This window comes from Aphelocoma coerulescens, chromosome 17 (assembly GCF_041296385.1).
Source record: "Aphelocoma coerulescens isolate FSJ_1873_10779 chromosome 17, UR_Acoe_1.0, whole genome shotgun sequence".
Taxonomy (NCBI): Eukaryota; Metazoa; Chordata; class Aves; order Passeriformes; family Corvidae; genus Aphelocoma; species Aphelocoma coerulescens.
Window position 1 is genome coordinate 9,112,478 of NC_091030.1, and position 14,387 is coordinate 9,126,864.

Genomic DNA, 14,387 nt, shown 5'->3' on the forward strand with positions numbered 1-14,387 from the left:
AGACTGTTCAGCATCTTAAATAATTGACTTCTTTTTCGTGATCAAAATTAAAAATGCAGTGCAAGTTCAAAAAACCCACTTGACCTCTTTGTATGTGAAATCTGGACAAACTTACCTGGGATGCAGCACCACGAGTTAGGAGCCCGTTCCTAAGTTTGTCACTAGAAATAAAGCCTACACGTTTAACTCGGCTGCTTTGCCACTGACTTTACTCCTCAGCTGTCCTGCCACGCTCTCACCTGGACTATTCCTCGTTTAAATATTATTCCAAAGCACAAGGATTTGTAGTTTGTTGGGCTTTTTTAGGTTGCAAGGAATGAATCCTTGAGTAATGAACGTCACTGGGATTTCCAACTGAGTAAAAGGAATGTTTGGGGGTTTTTTTTATGTTCTTTAGCATTTAGGCAAGGAAAAAAGCAGGGAACATATTTCCTAAGCGCCGTAGAAAGGGGTTTTAAGAGGAAACCCGCTCTGGGGAGGGAGCGGTACCCCCGTCCCGGGGATGTGGCAGCGATCCCGGCGGAGCCGGCGCCGTCCCGCCTGCGGGCGGCAGCAGAGCCGTGCGGAGCCGCTTCATCCCCGCCTGCACCGGGACCGGGACCGGGACCGGGACCGGGACCGGGACCGGGACCGGGACCGGGACCGGGACCGGGACCGGGACCGAGACAGGGACCGGGACAGGGACAGGGACAGGGACAGGGACAGCCCTGCCGGGGAACAGCCCGGGCCGGCGCTGAAATGAGGAACCGACCTGAGAGCCAGCGCTGGCCACAGCCCACTTAGCACCTCGGGCACTTCCCGTGAAGGAATTCCCTGTGAGCAGCTGGACTTGCAGCAGGGCTGTGTCCAGAGCAGAGCAGCTTTCCTTGGGCTTTAACGTGCTGACAGGGCACTGGCGTTTCTGGAGTTTTCAGCTGGAAAAGCTCCCTCCCTCCTCCCGTGTTCCTCCGTGCTCAGTGTGGACAACAAATGTTTTTCCGAGACCACTGACATTGTCTTGGGTTTATATGGTGTAAATTGAAACGATCTAATTTCTGTTGCAATAGTCAAAGCACTGATGGACTCTGAGGGCTTGTTTGCGACCTAGGAATGCTCGGAAAAGTCAAACCAAATTGCAGGGAGGTGTACAATGCATGTGTGCAAAGCACAGCCTGGCCACAGCTGGGAAAAGCTCCACAATACCCTGTATTATGTGGGTTTATACCCAGCTCAGTGTGTTATGGAAGGAAGTTTATGAGTGACACAACCCAAACAAAAAGAGCACTCCAGTTGCTGCCAAGATGAGATTCCAGGCTGCTCTTGACTGAACAAGACGCCTTCCGTGTAGGATTACCACTTACTGTGTGAAGGTAACCATGGGCTACTTCCTGGAATTGCAAAGAATGAGCATTTTTGGAAATTCCAATTCCTGATGTCTGTTTTCAGCATTGCTGCTAAGTGTTTTACCACTTCAGGTGTGGCAGTGCTTGCCAGGCTGTCTTGTTTAGAGTAGATCGGGAGGAAATTTGTACCCCTGCCCTGAGGAGTTCTGTTAGGAGCAAAAGTGCCTTTGTATAACGAGCTGAACAGGACCCTCCAAAAGCCCCTCAGTTCCAGGAACTTACCCTGACACAGTAAGTGTGGGATTCCTGATCTCTGTGAGACTCTGAAGAAGGCAGATTCTGACCTTTTCCAAGGCTGGTTCCTTCAAAGACAAATAGTGTCCCTGTAAACATTCCCTGCCCTGCTCAGGATCACAGGGAAGTTACATTTTAGCCCTGGCCAGCGAGAATCCCCTCATACTGGTGAGCCTGCACCCTCAGCAGCTTGCTAACATGGTATAAATCCTGCGAGCTCAGCCTGGCCTCCAGGCCTGTCAGAACACTTAGTTTTGGGGAGCTGTGCTGCTCAAACTGTGGTGATGGTGGGATAGTCTGTTCCAAAGGTTGGCAAAGCTCAGAGTTTCGGAAACAGCAAGAGGTATTTGTCAGGTAATGTTCAGACCTGAGAAGTCCTGCTGTCAGAATATTGATCCCAAATTCTTCCAACATCTCTTCTGTTGGGAGTTGGACCTGAATTTCAGAGTGCAAGATGTGCTCTTCCCAGATTGTTCCCTGATCTCCCCCCTACACCTTCCATTAGCAGTTCTGTGTACATGAGTCTCCCTTGTCATCCTGTCAGCCCTCATGGTCTTTAAATAGTCTGTAGGCTCTGGGTGCTGATCACCACATTGTTCCCCCTCCCTCTGCAAGCTGCTCATGGAAAAGAGGACAAGAATTACTTGCTCATACATTGCTTGTTCATAGTCCAGTTTTAAAACCATCTCCTGCTCGTCTTGTTTGCTGAGTCCAGCAAACCAGTATCCTGCCCAACTCCCTGCCCTGCCCAGCTCTCAGTGAGCACCTTAGATCCTGAGTTACCCTTGGAATTCCAGAGGGTTCCTACTTAGTCCCTGCTGGCAGCAAATGCAGACACAGCAGTATCACGGCTAAAATGGGCTGCAGATAGGGAGATCCGTGTTCCTACTAAATTGTTTGGTTGCTATTTTTTCCCCTCGAGGGCAATTCCATTCATCCCCTTTCAGAAGAGCCTGTTAGACTCAGCCAGTCCTGAACTCCCAACAAATGTCCTTTAATAGTTTCGGGTTTCAGCTTGGCGGCCTCTGACTGTGTGTTCCTTTAATACATTCACGACTCCCCTGGGAGAACTAAGCCAGGAATAACCAACACTTTCTTAAGCCAGGCCTCCTGCTTTAAGGTTGTGTTTCCTTTCCTGCCATATATTCCCTTGCTCATCTCCACAGCTCCCGCTTCCTTGTGCTTTGCATTGCCCATTCTGAACTCAGGTGTTCTCAGGTGTCTGAGAGGGGAGTGCTGCATCCACTGCTTTCAATTTTGCTGGCTGAAGGAGCATAAAGGACTCTTAACATTCTCTGCAGTTGCCGCTCAGCTTGGCATACTGATCATTTCAATAATAAAGTGTTTCCTTTCATTCTCCAACAGTCAGGCCCCTGCCAGAGCCATAATTGTTCACAGATGACTCATTTTGGCTGCATGATCAAAACCAGGGAAAAGTGCTGTTTGCACAGGCTTTGAAACGTACAAGATGGGAAGAGATGTTCACGCTTGATATTTGTACCATATGTGCTTTCTAAATTTTATTATAGAACCTTTACATTTCAAAAGAGATTCTAGTCTTATCCTGGGGATGATTTAGAAAGGAAAAGATAAGTAGAGTTTTGAGTTAGGCCAAGATTAGCAAAGACTGACTGTGTAGTTTGAGCAGTGAGGCTGCATCCTGCCAGGGCTCCTGGTGGGAGCTGGGCAGTGTGGAGGGGTCGTTCCTTCCCTGAGATAAATAGATCTAGATCTGTATCGAGGTATCTGTGCATTGTTTAGGGGCTGCAGACTCGGTCATGTTTTATATCAAAGTCCCACTGAACTCTTCATTCTTTGTAGAATTTGTTTTGAAATCCTGCACTCGGAGTTGTAGCAGGTGTTTGCATTTTCTTCCCTAATGAAAACACAGGGAATGTCTGCACAGTGCACGTGATGCCCCATCCCCAGTGCTGGGCAGTGCTCTGCCCTGCCTGGGTGTTGTTCTCTTTTCCCAATGTTTACCTCAGATGTACCCTCTGGGAGGGTCAGCAAAGGGGTCAGCAATGAAGTTCTGTTTTAGGGTGGAGGAGAGGGAAATGGGAGGATGATTCCTGCAAAGCCATTCATCACCAAGCGTGAGCTGTGTCAGTTAGGATCTACTCTTTGTGTCTCCTCCCAGAATTGCTTTGGGGCCACCCAACTGTTTTAGATAAAACACCAAACAGACAAACTTTGCCTTCTTTGAGTCAGTGTGGCATTTTGACTAATGAGTTGTACAAACCCTGCAAGCCAGGTCGTCCAGGACTGCTGCCACGTGGATGTCTGAGGATGTGAAGACAAGCTGCTATTGGATAGGCCTTTGCAGGGGCTCAAAGGAAAGAGTTAGACTTGTTAATCCAATAAAAATGAGTATATTAGAAGAATAAAGGATATAAATTCAGTAGGAAGAGGTTTTTTTAGTAGCCTTTTCACTCTAAAAATATAATGGGCGTGTTAGTGGAATGGGAACATACAGACTACATACACTTGTGAGTGAAAGATCTGTATGAAAAAGTAGGAAGATAAGCAGAAAAAAATCAATTTGGACTAATGCTGCAGTAAAGGAGCATTACTGGGCACTGTGTGCCTTGCTAGATATTCTCTATTATTTTCATTTGGAGTGTCCTTTATCCGATCATCACCCAGTTCCTGCACAGGACTGGTGAGGTACCGACCCAGCAGGGTGAGAATTCCCAGGGAACTCAGGCACTGGAGGTGTTGGATGCCCTGAGGTTCCACATTTCAAAACATCCCAGCCCTTGCTTTGCTCATGGGGTGTTTTTCATATTTCTGTTGTTTGAAGGAGGCTCTCCACATTTTGCAGTCAGCTGTACTCAGACAATAACATCTCTCAGGGCAGCCCTGTGTTGTTGTGCCAGAAGGAAAAACGTAAATTTAAATAAACCACCCTCACAATGGTATTTAAAAACTGATTGCAGGATTTCCAGTTGCTTTTGTAAACCCCTCTTCAAAAACAATAGCTACATTTTCATTTTTCAACTTGTTACCAGGGAATTCTTTTAAAACAGAGGGTGTTTTCTGTGCCACACTGTCATGTCAGCCTGATAAGGAAGATGGCTAAAGATCATTCTTGCCAAAATACTCCTTAGATGAGTCATCTGATGCCAAAAAGCAAGTGAAACGAGCAACTGTATTTGCAGTGGAGTTTGCAAATTTTGTGGCAAGGAAAGGAAGAAAATAATCTGTCACATGAAAAATGAAGTTTAGATTGTGTGTATATAAATCAGTGATTTGTTATATGAGCGTGAGATCATTATCAGGCATTTAAACATGAATTGGAAGTGCCTAATCTATTAATTAATCAGGAAATAAGTTTTACATAGCATGTGTAATCAAGTTAATCTTTCATTTCACTTGCCAGCAGAGATGCTGCATTCATTGGATGTTGTCATGAGATTAAACACCCCGGGGGCTGATTCTTGCTGCTGGGAGAGCCTCAGGTGTCCGGATGGCATCAGGAGAGGAGGGAAGGTGGCTGCTTCCCTGGAGCCCACTGCATTCCTGAGACTGGGAGAAGTTGTCTGTGCACAGAGGGAGTTCCTGGGCTCTGCAACACCTGTAAACCCCTTCTCTCCTCCCCACCTTGAGGTAGAACAGACTCAACTTCCACGCAAGCAAGGAGAGTGATGCCCTGCAGCAACTTTCTGAAAGGTTCATGTTTTTTTCCCAGACCTTTTAGCATGCCACATTGGAAAGCCATTGAAACAGAACTCACAATAAGTAGCTGAGCCTTCTGCTAATAATAACCCATAAATCTGGCACAGAAAGTCAGTGATGCCAGACTTTTATCAGCTCTTTCCCTGCAGCAACATAACAGCAAGTTTACTGCTGAAATACAAAGTAAAACTATTTTTAGGAGTTAATTTATTTTGTTATATGAATATTTTGATCAAGGTCAATGCAGATTATGTAGTTTCTTACAATAATTTGTTATTACATCTAATAATTAGGTTCCTAACCTAGAGGTGGTGTGGGTTTTGATTATTTAAATGTGCAGATAGGAAAGTAAAGATCATCACCTGGGCTCCCTTCCCACTGAAGGTTGGACCAGGTGAGATTTTGAGGTCCCTTTTGAGCCCCTCCAGGGTCATGGCAGAGAACTGCTCCAGTTTTGTCTTGGAGAAGGAAATGGGACATCTTGGGAAACCCAGAGTTGAAGTTACCCTGTTAATCACTCAGTGAATCACTGATAACATTTTATTTTAGTAATAAGGGATTTTTGGAAGGAGCAGTCCCCCTTAAACAAGTACTTCCTGCCAGCAGCTCGGCGTGGAAGACACACAGTGCTGGGAAGTGTTGTGCAGCTCCCAGTCACGTCTGAGGGACTTTGTTTGATTTAGGGATTTGTACAAGATTTTTCTTTTTAGTTTGGAACTTCTGCTGTACAATGGAGACTTCACTCTCCTGGGTTTTTCCTCCTGTTGAAAGGAGCAGGCTGGTCTGAAGCACAGGATGTTTGATTCTGGTAGAAGTTTCTTCTTCCATCTGTGTTGGACTCTGTGTGTTTAATTGCTTCATTAGGTCTGTGGAAATTTAGTAAAAATCTTAAGATAGATTTTGACTTTGTAAATTTTATTAGTGTCATGACCAGCCAGGTCATAAACCTGTGTACCTGAGTGGAGTGTTCTTTATCATCAGGAATACATGGCAGTAGAGCAAGTGGAGTGATTTTGTTTTGGTCTCCCCCAGCTTGCTGAAAGCTGATTTGAGAAGCTGATGTTCTTTAGCTCTATTGTTCTGCTGGGAAGTGGGCAGGAAATGTGTTGTGCTCTGAGGTCAGGCTCGGTGTTTCTCTGCTGTTTCTCTGCTGTTCCTGGAGTTCATCGTGGGCGCAGGAAGCGTCTCCAGGGTTCTCAGACATGCTGGCTCTCCGTGCTCCGTGCCCTGCCTGGGGACAGAGACCCTTCCCCTCTCACCACTGCGTGTGTTTAACATAGAGCACGAGGATAACGTGCTTGGCCACCTCCTGCTGGCCTCTTTGGATCCAGGGTGTTGTGAGTTCCCATCAAGAAGTTGCAGAAATTAAATGCGATCCAAAACTGAGCTTGTTGGGAATGGGAGGGTTTTTTCTCTCAATTCCTCTTTGGATAGTGATATTTGAGAAATTCTTTTATTCACATTTAAAAAATATATTATGACTCTTTCTTAAAATCAGGACATTATAATTTAGAAGCAAATAACTGACTTTCCCGCTTAGTACTGGGCACGTTCCTTAGATTTTTTTTTACCTGAGTGAAAAAGAGGAAGTTCGTGTGTTTTAAGTACATTAAACTGAACAAGTATTTGCAGAAGCAAATATGCAGACGCCTCGGTGCTCTGGTGGACAAAAGACACTGTAGGAAAAAAAGATATGATTATGTTTAATACTTACTCATCCCAAGGGGCTTGTCTCAGGAGAGTGGGGAAGCTCCATTTGTTCTTTGGTCAAGGATAAGGGGTGCAGGGTATCTGCCTTGCTCTGCCCCAGCCTTCCCACGTGGTGCTGAATAACTCGCTCAGGGCTTCACTTCTCCAGTCATAGAATGGGCTTGGGAACTTCATTATTGCAGTGTGTGCAATACTCTGCATTTGCTTAGATCGTAAGTGCTGTGCATGAGGAGTCAGCTCTTAATTGGTGGTTATGCAGATCCCAAAACAATGGGGCGTTGATCCTTCTTTGCATCTCTGGCCCCACCATTGTAAACATATAATGACCATAATGACAGTAAACAACAGGCACAGTCTGCATGGAGGGAACAGTGATGCTGAAAGAATTCGTGTCCTGGTTTAACTTCCAGGAGACCGCCTGAACACCTATTTAATATTTCATTATTCAGATGTACATTTTTCCTCTTGCTTTTTCATATGGCACTGCTTTTTCTGCTCATTAATATCATTAAATATCTATACTATGTATAATGACTCCCTTTCATTTACATTTGGATTTCATCCCCATACACACAGCAAGAGTAATCCATAGTGTTGTGGTAGCGCTGACACCATTCAATAAATGGAGAGCGGTGAATTCTCTGCCTAAATTTAAAGTAAATGTGTATTTCTTCTCATTTTGATCCCTAGTCTATGGACCGTTTTGTTGCAATGCTCTCAAGAAGCTGCTACATTCTACCTCAAGTAGTAAGGAAATGAAATTTGCCTATGTGCACTCTTAAAATAATCATCATGTTCTGTTAAAATACTAAAAGGAAGTGGTTTACTTTAGTTGTGTGTATGAAACTTTCCTTCATAGGTCTTCAAACAAATAAGTCACTGAAGATTTAGGTGTGGGTACGGCTGAATTGAAAGTTAAGTTATCCTCACACAAAGGAAATTACCTTCCTCCCTGGCTCTGCTTATGAGCTGATGTATCCCTGCCTGGAAATCTTCAGAGTGCGCTGGACTGGAGTCTGCGATGGACTTGTGAACAAATTCAGGCAGGCGCACGCTGGGAGTGGCTGGGAGCACTGACAGAAACAGTTTCTCTTGTGTTGTAGAAGAGATAGTTTGCACAGGTTTTCCCTTCCTTCTTTTCCCTCTGACTTCAGGAGGAATTTGATCCTCTTCAGGCACAGGGGGGTTGCAGGTGACAGGGAAATTGGGGTTGCAGTCTGATTTTGATTCAATTTCTTAATGGTCTGTCTGCAGTTCATTGGCCTAATGCAAATTAGAAATCAAGCTGATACCCGCCACTCCTCTCTGCTGGCCCAACCAAAACCTTTTCTTGGTTGTTTGGTTCAGGTTTTGGGGGGTTTTCTGTTGTTTGTTAAGTTTTGAAAACTTCAGTTCAGTTCCTTATGAAAGAGGTCTGGGAAACTGAAATGAAATCCCTGAAGCTGCTGTCTCAGAAGGCAGCCTGAATCCAGAGGCCGTGTGTGAACAAGTCAGGACGTTCTCAGACCTGTCCAAATCGGGGGGTTGGGGCTGGACTGGACCCCACTGAAAGAGCACGGAAACTTTCACCTTCAAAATAAGGAATTCATGTTCCTTGCCATAAACTCAGAGGGATCTGGGTTTAGGAAGGTTTAAGGGCAGGGTGACAGCAGTGGGTGACACCCAGGTCAGCCCTGGGTGCCGAGTTCTGTGCTAAAGCCCAGCGGTGCCTCAGACTGGATATTCTACCACAGTTTGGTATATATTTAATTATCTTTAATTCCATGGGTTAGGTTTGTGCTCAGTGTTGGGGAGGAGGAGTTACCACCCCAAAAATCACTGCTACATTTATCTCCAGTTGCTCTTCTTCCTGAAAGGTCCAGCAGATCCCCGTGACTGAGCTCATCCAGCTGCCTTTTGGAGGGAGCAGCCAGACTGGGATGTGTTATTTTAAAGACAGAGATTTAATGTTGTCAGCTTTCCTGAGCAGTTCATAATCCCACGTTTGTGAGTGGCAGATTCCACTGTACACAGAGCATTTCTGTCAGGGTGTGGCTTTCAAAAAAGAGAAAAAAAAAGTAGTAAAGAAAGAAGAAAACAGAGCAGTGTGGATTAATTGGGAAGGTCTGGCCCAGTCACATCCCCCCAGGTGGGTTGTTCATTTTCCTGCCTGCTGCTCTGTAGCATCTGAAGTTAAAGTCTTCAAAAACCTTGTTAAGTAAGAGAGACAGAGCCAAGCTGGCAAAACTGGAACACAACTCACAACCATTTATTTATGCTTTTATATAGGGCTGCTTTCTGCCTTCTCTTGTCAGAATAGTTTATAGTCCCTCATTAACTTCTCCTGCTTCGTGGTCACCTGAATGATTGTTTCTGAAGGTACTAGGCTGATGAAAAATAAAAATCCCCAAGCATTCCCACCTCACATTCCCTCAGAGCTTGGGGACATCCCCAGCACCCGCCTCTCCCGCATCCCCAGTGCTTTGAGCATGAGTCACTTGGCTCCAGTTAAGCAAAATCGAACCTTCCCCTTTCAGATCCTCTGAATTTGGGTGAGCTTTTAAAATGGTTTTGTTCAAACTTTCATTTCTGTCAGTGCCTTTTTTTTTGCTGTTGAGAATGACAAAAGTAAATTGGATAGGCCGTTTTAAAGACATTCTAGTGATAAAAGCATAATTGTAGAAGACTCTCTTCAGAGCTTTCATCCCAGTTATTATGACACAAAATTGCAGAGAGACACCTGAATATTTGGGTGCTTGTCTACAGCAAATCTTTAACCAAATGTCAGTATTTTCAGCCTTTCCCATCACTGTATTCTGGATGTTCTCAGCTCCATTTGGGAATTGAATCAGCTGCACAGGATGAGTCTCTGGTCATCTGGAAAATGGTTAGAGTTGTCCCTGTGTTTTTATTTTTTTTTTTTATGTACCCAAATATGAAAAAGAAAATTATTCTGGCTAAGAAGAAGAGCGCAGATGTGCAGTAAGCGAAGGCTTTTCCTTTTTGCCGGGGTCTGCTGTGGGATGTGGTGAGGGCCGGTGGAAGCGCAGAGCGATGTCCCGGTGCAGCATCCCCCTCCCGGGGCAGGGAGCCTCCGCTGTCCAGCTGGGATCTGCCTCCTTGACCTGAACTTGTCGCTGCCCTCCCGATTGCTCATTCCTGCACTGCCTGAAAGCTGGCGCCGAATTCCTCACGTGTGGCCTCAAAACCAGGCATGGACTTCGGGGAAGAGCCAGACTTGGGTTTTCCTCCTGGAAGGGCCTTTCTTAGCTGACACACGGTGTGGGTTTACTTCTCGATGGAGGTAGGAAGCACAGGTTGTGTAGAATTCTGATGTTTTCCGTGACTGCAGAAATGTGTGAAATCCTAAAATTGGGGAGGATGGTTGGTGCTAGGGAAGGGACTCCTGTCCTGGTGTGGTTGCTGAACTGGAATCATTTCTGCCTCTTGTTACTGGAGGTACAATACAAGATAATCCAAGGAAGCTTTCCAACCTCTGCAGAAGCTCCGGCTGACAGGGGAGCAGGGCTCATCCACAGCCAAGCCCGTGTCTGGTCATAAGACACCACAAAGATAAATTTGCACAGAAGTCTGGGAAAAATGACAAAACGAGGACACAACACAGAAAGTTATTGTGCAGATGTTGTTTTGCAGCTCATCCTACTCAGATGAGGTTTCTCTGTTACCTGCCAGCCTGGGAGAAGCAGCAGCCACGCATTAAGTTCTTGGCCACCATTCTGGGTCTCTGAAATGTTTTCTGTCACTCTTCCTTCAGAGTCGTTTTTGCGCCAGCAAGGGAGGAAGCTTAGGTGCAGGATTCTGGACAATTCACTTCTGACCTTTTGAAACAGTAAATGTGGAGTGAATTTTTTTATCTGTTTAATATATTTTTTTAAATTATTTTCTTCCATGGCCTTAAGTGTTAATTCTGCCCACTGAAATGTAATTTTATGGAGCAATATGAGCTGGAGGCAGAATCTTCGCTGCCATCAGGACCCAAATGGTAAATAGGGCCTTTCTCTAATTTGTGGGATGTGCTATAACTCAGTTTGAATGTTGAAAGGAAATGGGCCTCCAGGGGAGTCTGGAGCTCTGTTCATTCAACTTCTAATTAAAGTTTTCCCCTCTCAAATTTCACTTTATTTTCCGGGGCTTTTGCTCCATGATGATTATTAACATGTGTCCCATGGCCAGGAAATCATTATCCCCTTCCCCAACGCAGCCTTTCCCAGATCCCTCCTGCAGCAGAGCCGCAGCCTCCTCCCGGCGATGGGCTGATGCTCGGGGCCGCTGCTCGGGGCTGCTGCTCGGGACAGGCGAGAGCGGCCGGAGCCGAGGCCGCCGGGCCGCGCTGCGCAGGGAGCTGGGAGTTGTTCCAGGACACTTTGATCAGATGGTGCTGTCTGGCGGAGAGGATCCAGTCCAGGATTTCTTCCAGCCTATGCTTCGCGTTTCAGGAGCCCAGGCCAACTCTGGCTTCCTATTACTACTCCAGCAGGCTTATCTTTTTGGGGGCAGGAGTTGTTAGCACAGTTTATCTTGCTCGCTGCGAGTCCTCCCTCAGCTGAGACATGCACTCCGGTGCCGCGTGCTTTTTTTCCGTCTCTCTCTCTCTTTTATGTTTTCTTCTAGTTGTTTTTCTTTTTAAATGTGTCAGGTGAAGAGTTCCTCTTCCCCCCTCTCCCTTTCCACTCCAAAGAACCACCCTCCAGTTCATTAAAACGCTGGGACTGTTTTGCTCCTGTGCCAGAGGGGAGAGCGAACCTGTGCCTGCATGTGTGTATGTGTAAAATAGATCCAAAAATGTCCATGAACAGCAGGAAAAGTTCTGGGAGACCGTCTTACTACTACCGACTGCTCCGGAGGTCACGACTTCAGAGACAGCGAAGCAGATCCCGCAGCCGGAACAGGCTTAGCAGGGGTAATTGCAACCACAGTTCTCTTTAATTGCCGGTGCACAGCCCGCGGCCGCCGCTGCCAGGTAGCGCCGTAGGTAGGTGAGGATGAGCCGGGCGAGGATGGGCAGTGGCCCCGAGCCCCGGGAGCGGGTCGGGCTCTGCACAAGGTCAGTGTGCGAGGGACTCGGGGCAGGCGTGGCTGCTCTAACACCCCGTGTAGTGTCACTAACCCAGGCGTTCCAGCTAACCACGGGTCCGCTTTTCAGTTTGTGTAATTAAGGTAACTACTTTTCCGAGATGTTCGGAGGCCTAATTGATGCTTACAGAGCTTTGAAAAGCCGTGCTTAGGAGATGGTGTCTCTCTGCAGAGATGTATTGCTGGAACTTCTTGTTCTTCATGAGCCGAGTGTCACCAGGGGGTTGAGATGACAAAGCTGAGAACAGTTTAGGGGTAGGATTTTCCAAAGAGCCTAAAGATTGTGCTCCCAAGGCATTGCAGAAACCTGTGGGACTTGAAGCCCCAAATCACTTTGCACTTTTAAAAATCCTGCTCTAAAAGGGCCTATTTGTCCTCATCAGCAGGAGGGAGGTCCACAGAGGAATCTTTCTGTAGGGCACAGGCAGCCCATTCCTTCTACTGGAGGCAGCTCCTGACCCAGTTGCATTTTTAAAATAAGCTATTCTGCCTTTCTCTTCTAGTGTGAAATAACTGTTTATTGGGTCTTTTGCCTGTTCTTAAAGCAGCCAAAAAGTGGGAGTCTGGGAGTGTTTTCCTATTGAATTTTTTCAGAAAGGAGGAAAGAGGGTTGTGTTTGCCCTCCAGTGCAGCAGTCCTGGTATATTTATCATGCTGTGAACTTAATCAAAGCCATTAACTGAAAATAATTCCTTTTTTCTTCTTATTGTGTGAGTAAAAAGCACAACTGCAACTTTGCGTCAGGTGTCTGTGCAAATCCAGGCTTGGACTTGTCTCACTGCAGTTAATTGTGATTTACGAAGCAGATTTTAAACTCAACTTTAGCACTGTGAGATTTAGCTCAGTGCAATGTCCCCTTTCCTCTTTTCCTGGCACTCAGAACAATTTTAAGGATTTTGAATCACTGCTGAGAAAACAATAGGAAGCTGAATCAGTCCCTGAGCTTCAGCTTTTCCTTTAAGCAGACAGCGGTTTTCTTTGCATGAATTTTTTTGTTGTTTTGCCTGTCAGGGAGGAGCATTTGTAAACTCCCAAACATGTCCCAGTTCCCTTTCCCTCTTTATTTGTGTGCTGCACAAAACCAAAATATTTTACTGTCATTTCAGTTACTGTGACAAACTAAATGTGTTTAGTTTCTTTTAGGTAACCCAATGTGAACTTAATGGCATAATTTGTCAGGAACACGAGGAATATACAGGCAGATTTGATAGAAATGGGAATCAGCCCGAAAGTTTGTAAGAAATTGGATTTGAACCAGCTGAAATCTTGTTGCTGTTGATCTCTCCTGGAGTATTTTGTTTCGCTCTGGGATTCCTGCCTCTCAGCACTAGCTGAGCTCCTCTTATCAGTAGATCTGAAAGAGATTTGCAAAGCTGCATGAGAATTTTCTCTTTATTTTTGATAGGTTTTTGTTGTGCAGTGGTGGTGTCACGCAGCCAGGCCACGCAGTTGGTCAGAGGGGAGCTTGGTCCAGGCTGGGCAGGGTGATGGAAGTGCTGGAATAATGCAACAGGAACACTCCTTGACAGTTTTGTTTCCACTGGAAGAACGATGAACAGGAGGCTGTAGGGGTCTGGGGGCTGTGGAAAATGCAGAAATCAGAATGAAGTTCTAGATCTTGGGGGGTGATGTAGTGTTGAATTCCAAACCCTGCAAGTCTGGAGGAAGCATGGAGCTGAGGGCCCCCTCCTCAAAGGCTGATGCACAGTGGAGTTTGCTGTCTCTGGCTGGGATACTCAGAGATCAGGAATCCTTAGTGGGAGGTTGCCATAAATTCAGGCGTGCTGGAGTTACTTCACAGGAATTGGCAATGTCTGGTTTGCCACATGTGTGTTTCCCAGACATCCTCTTGGCAGTTGTTGCACTCTGCAGTCTCTGGACCCTTTGCCAAGATCCCCACAGGGCCCAGGTGAGCCTGTGGCTCTGCTGGAGGAGCAGTGATACCTGGAAGTTGATCTTTTCCAAGGGATGTCAGATGCTCAGCATGTTTTTGGACCAGGAGCCAGCTGGGGGTCGGGCAATCCTTACACATTTACCAGGGAGGAGGAGATCTCTGCTGGCACAGGATCCCTGTCCCCATGTCGGACCATTCCCTGTGCTCCATCCATCCCAGATGATGAATGCCTGGTGCTGGAGCTCAGGCTGGAGCACCCAGGAGTCTGAAGTGCTGCCAGTTTGCTGTGAGTCAGAGCCCTCTTCCAGCCCCCTCTGCTTTATATCCACCAGGTTCTGAGCACACAGGAGTTGTGTTTGAAAACATGTATTTACATGCTGCCACAGCCCACTCTCCCCCCAGAGGCACTGCCACCC

General features: G+C 46.3%; 1 protein-coding gene across 2 annotated transcripts in view; it reads left to right on the forward strand.

Moving 5' to 3' along the window:
• Positions 1-11,547: 11,547 nt before the first annotated feature.
• Positions 11,548-14,387, forward strand: part of DAB2IP (DAB2 interacting protein) — a 132,187-nt gene continuing 129,347 nt past the window's right edge. For both annotated transcript variants that reach the window (XM_069032186.1, XM_069032187.1), the window contains exon 1: positions 11,548-11,904. In XM_069032186.1, coding sequence (XP_068888287.1) covers positions 11,766-11,904 — 139 coding nt within the window. In that variant the 5' untranslated portion in view covers positions 11,548-11,765. The remainder of the gene's footprint in view (positions 11,905-14,387) is intronic.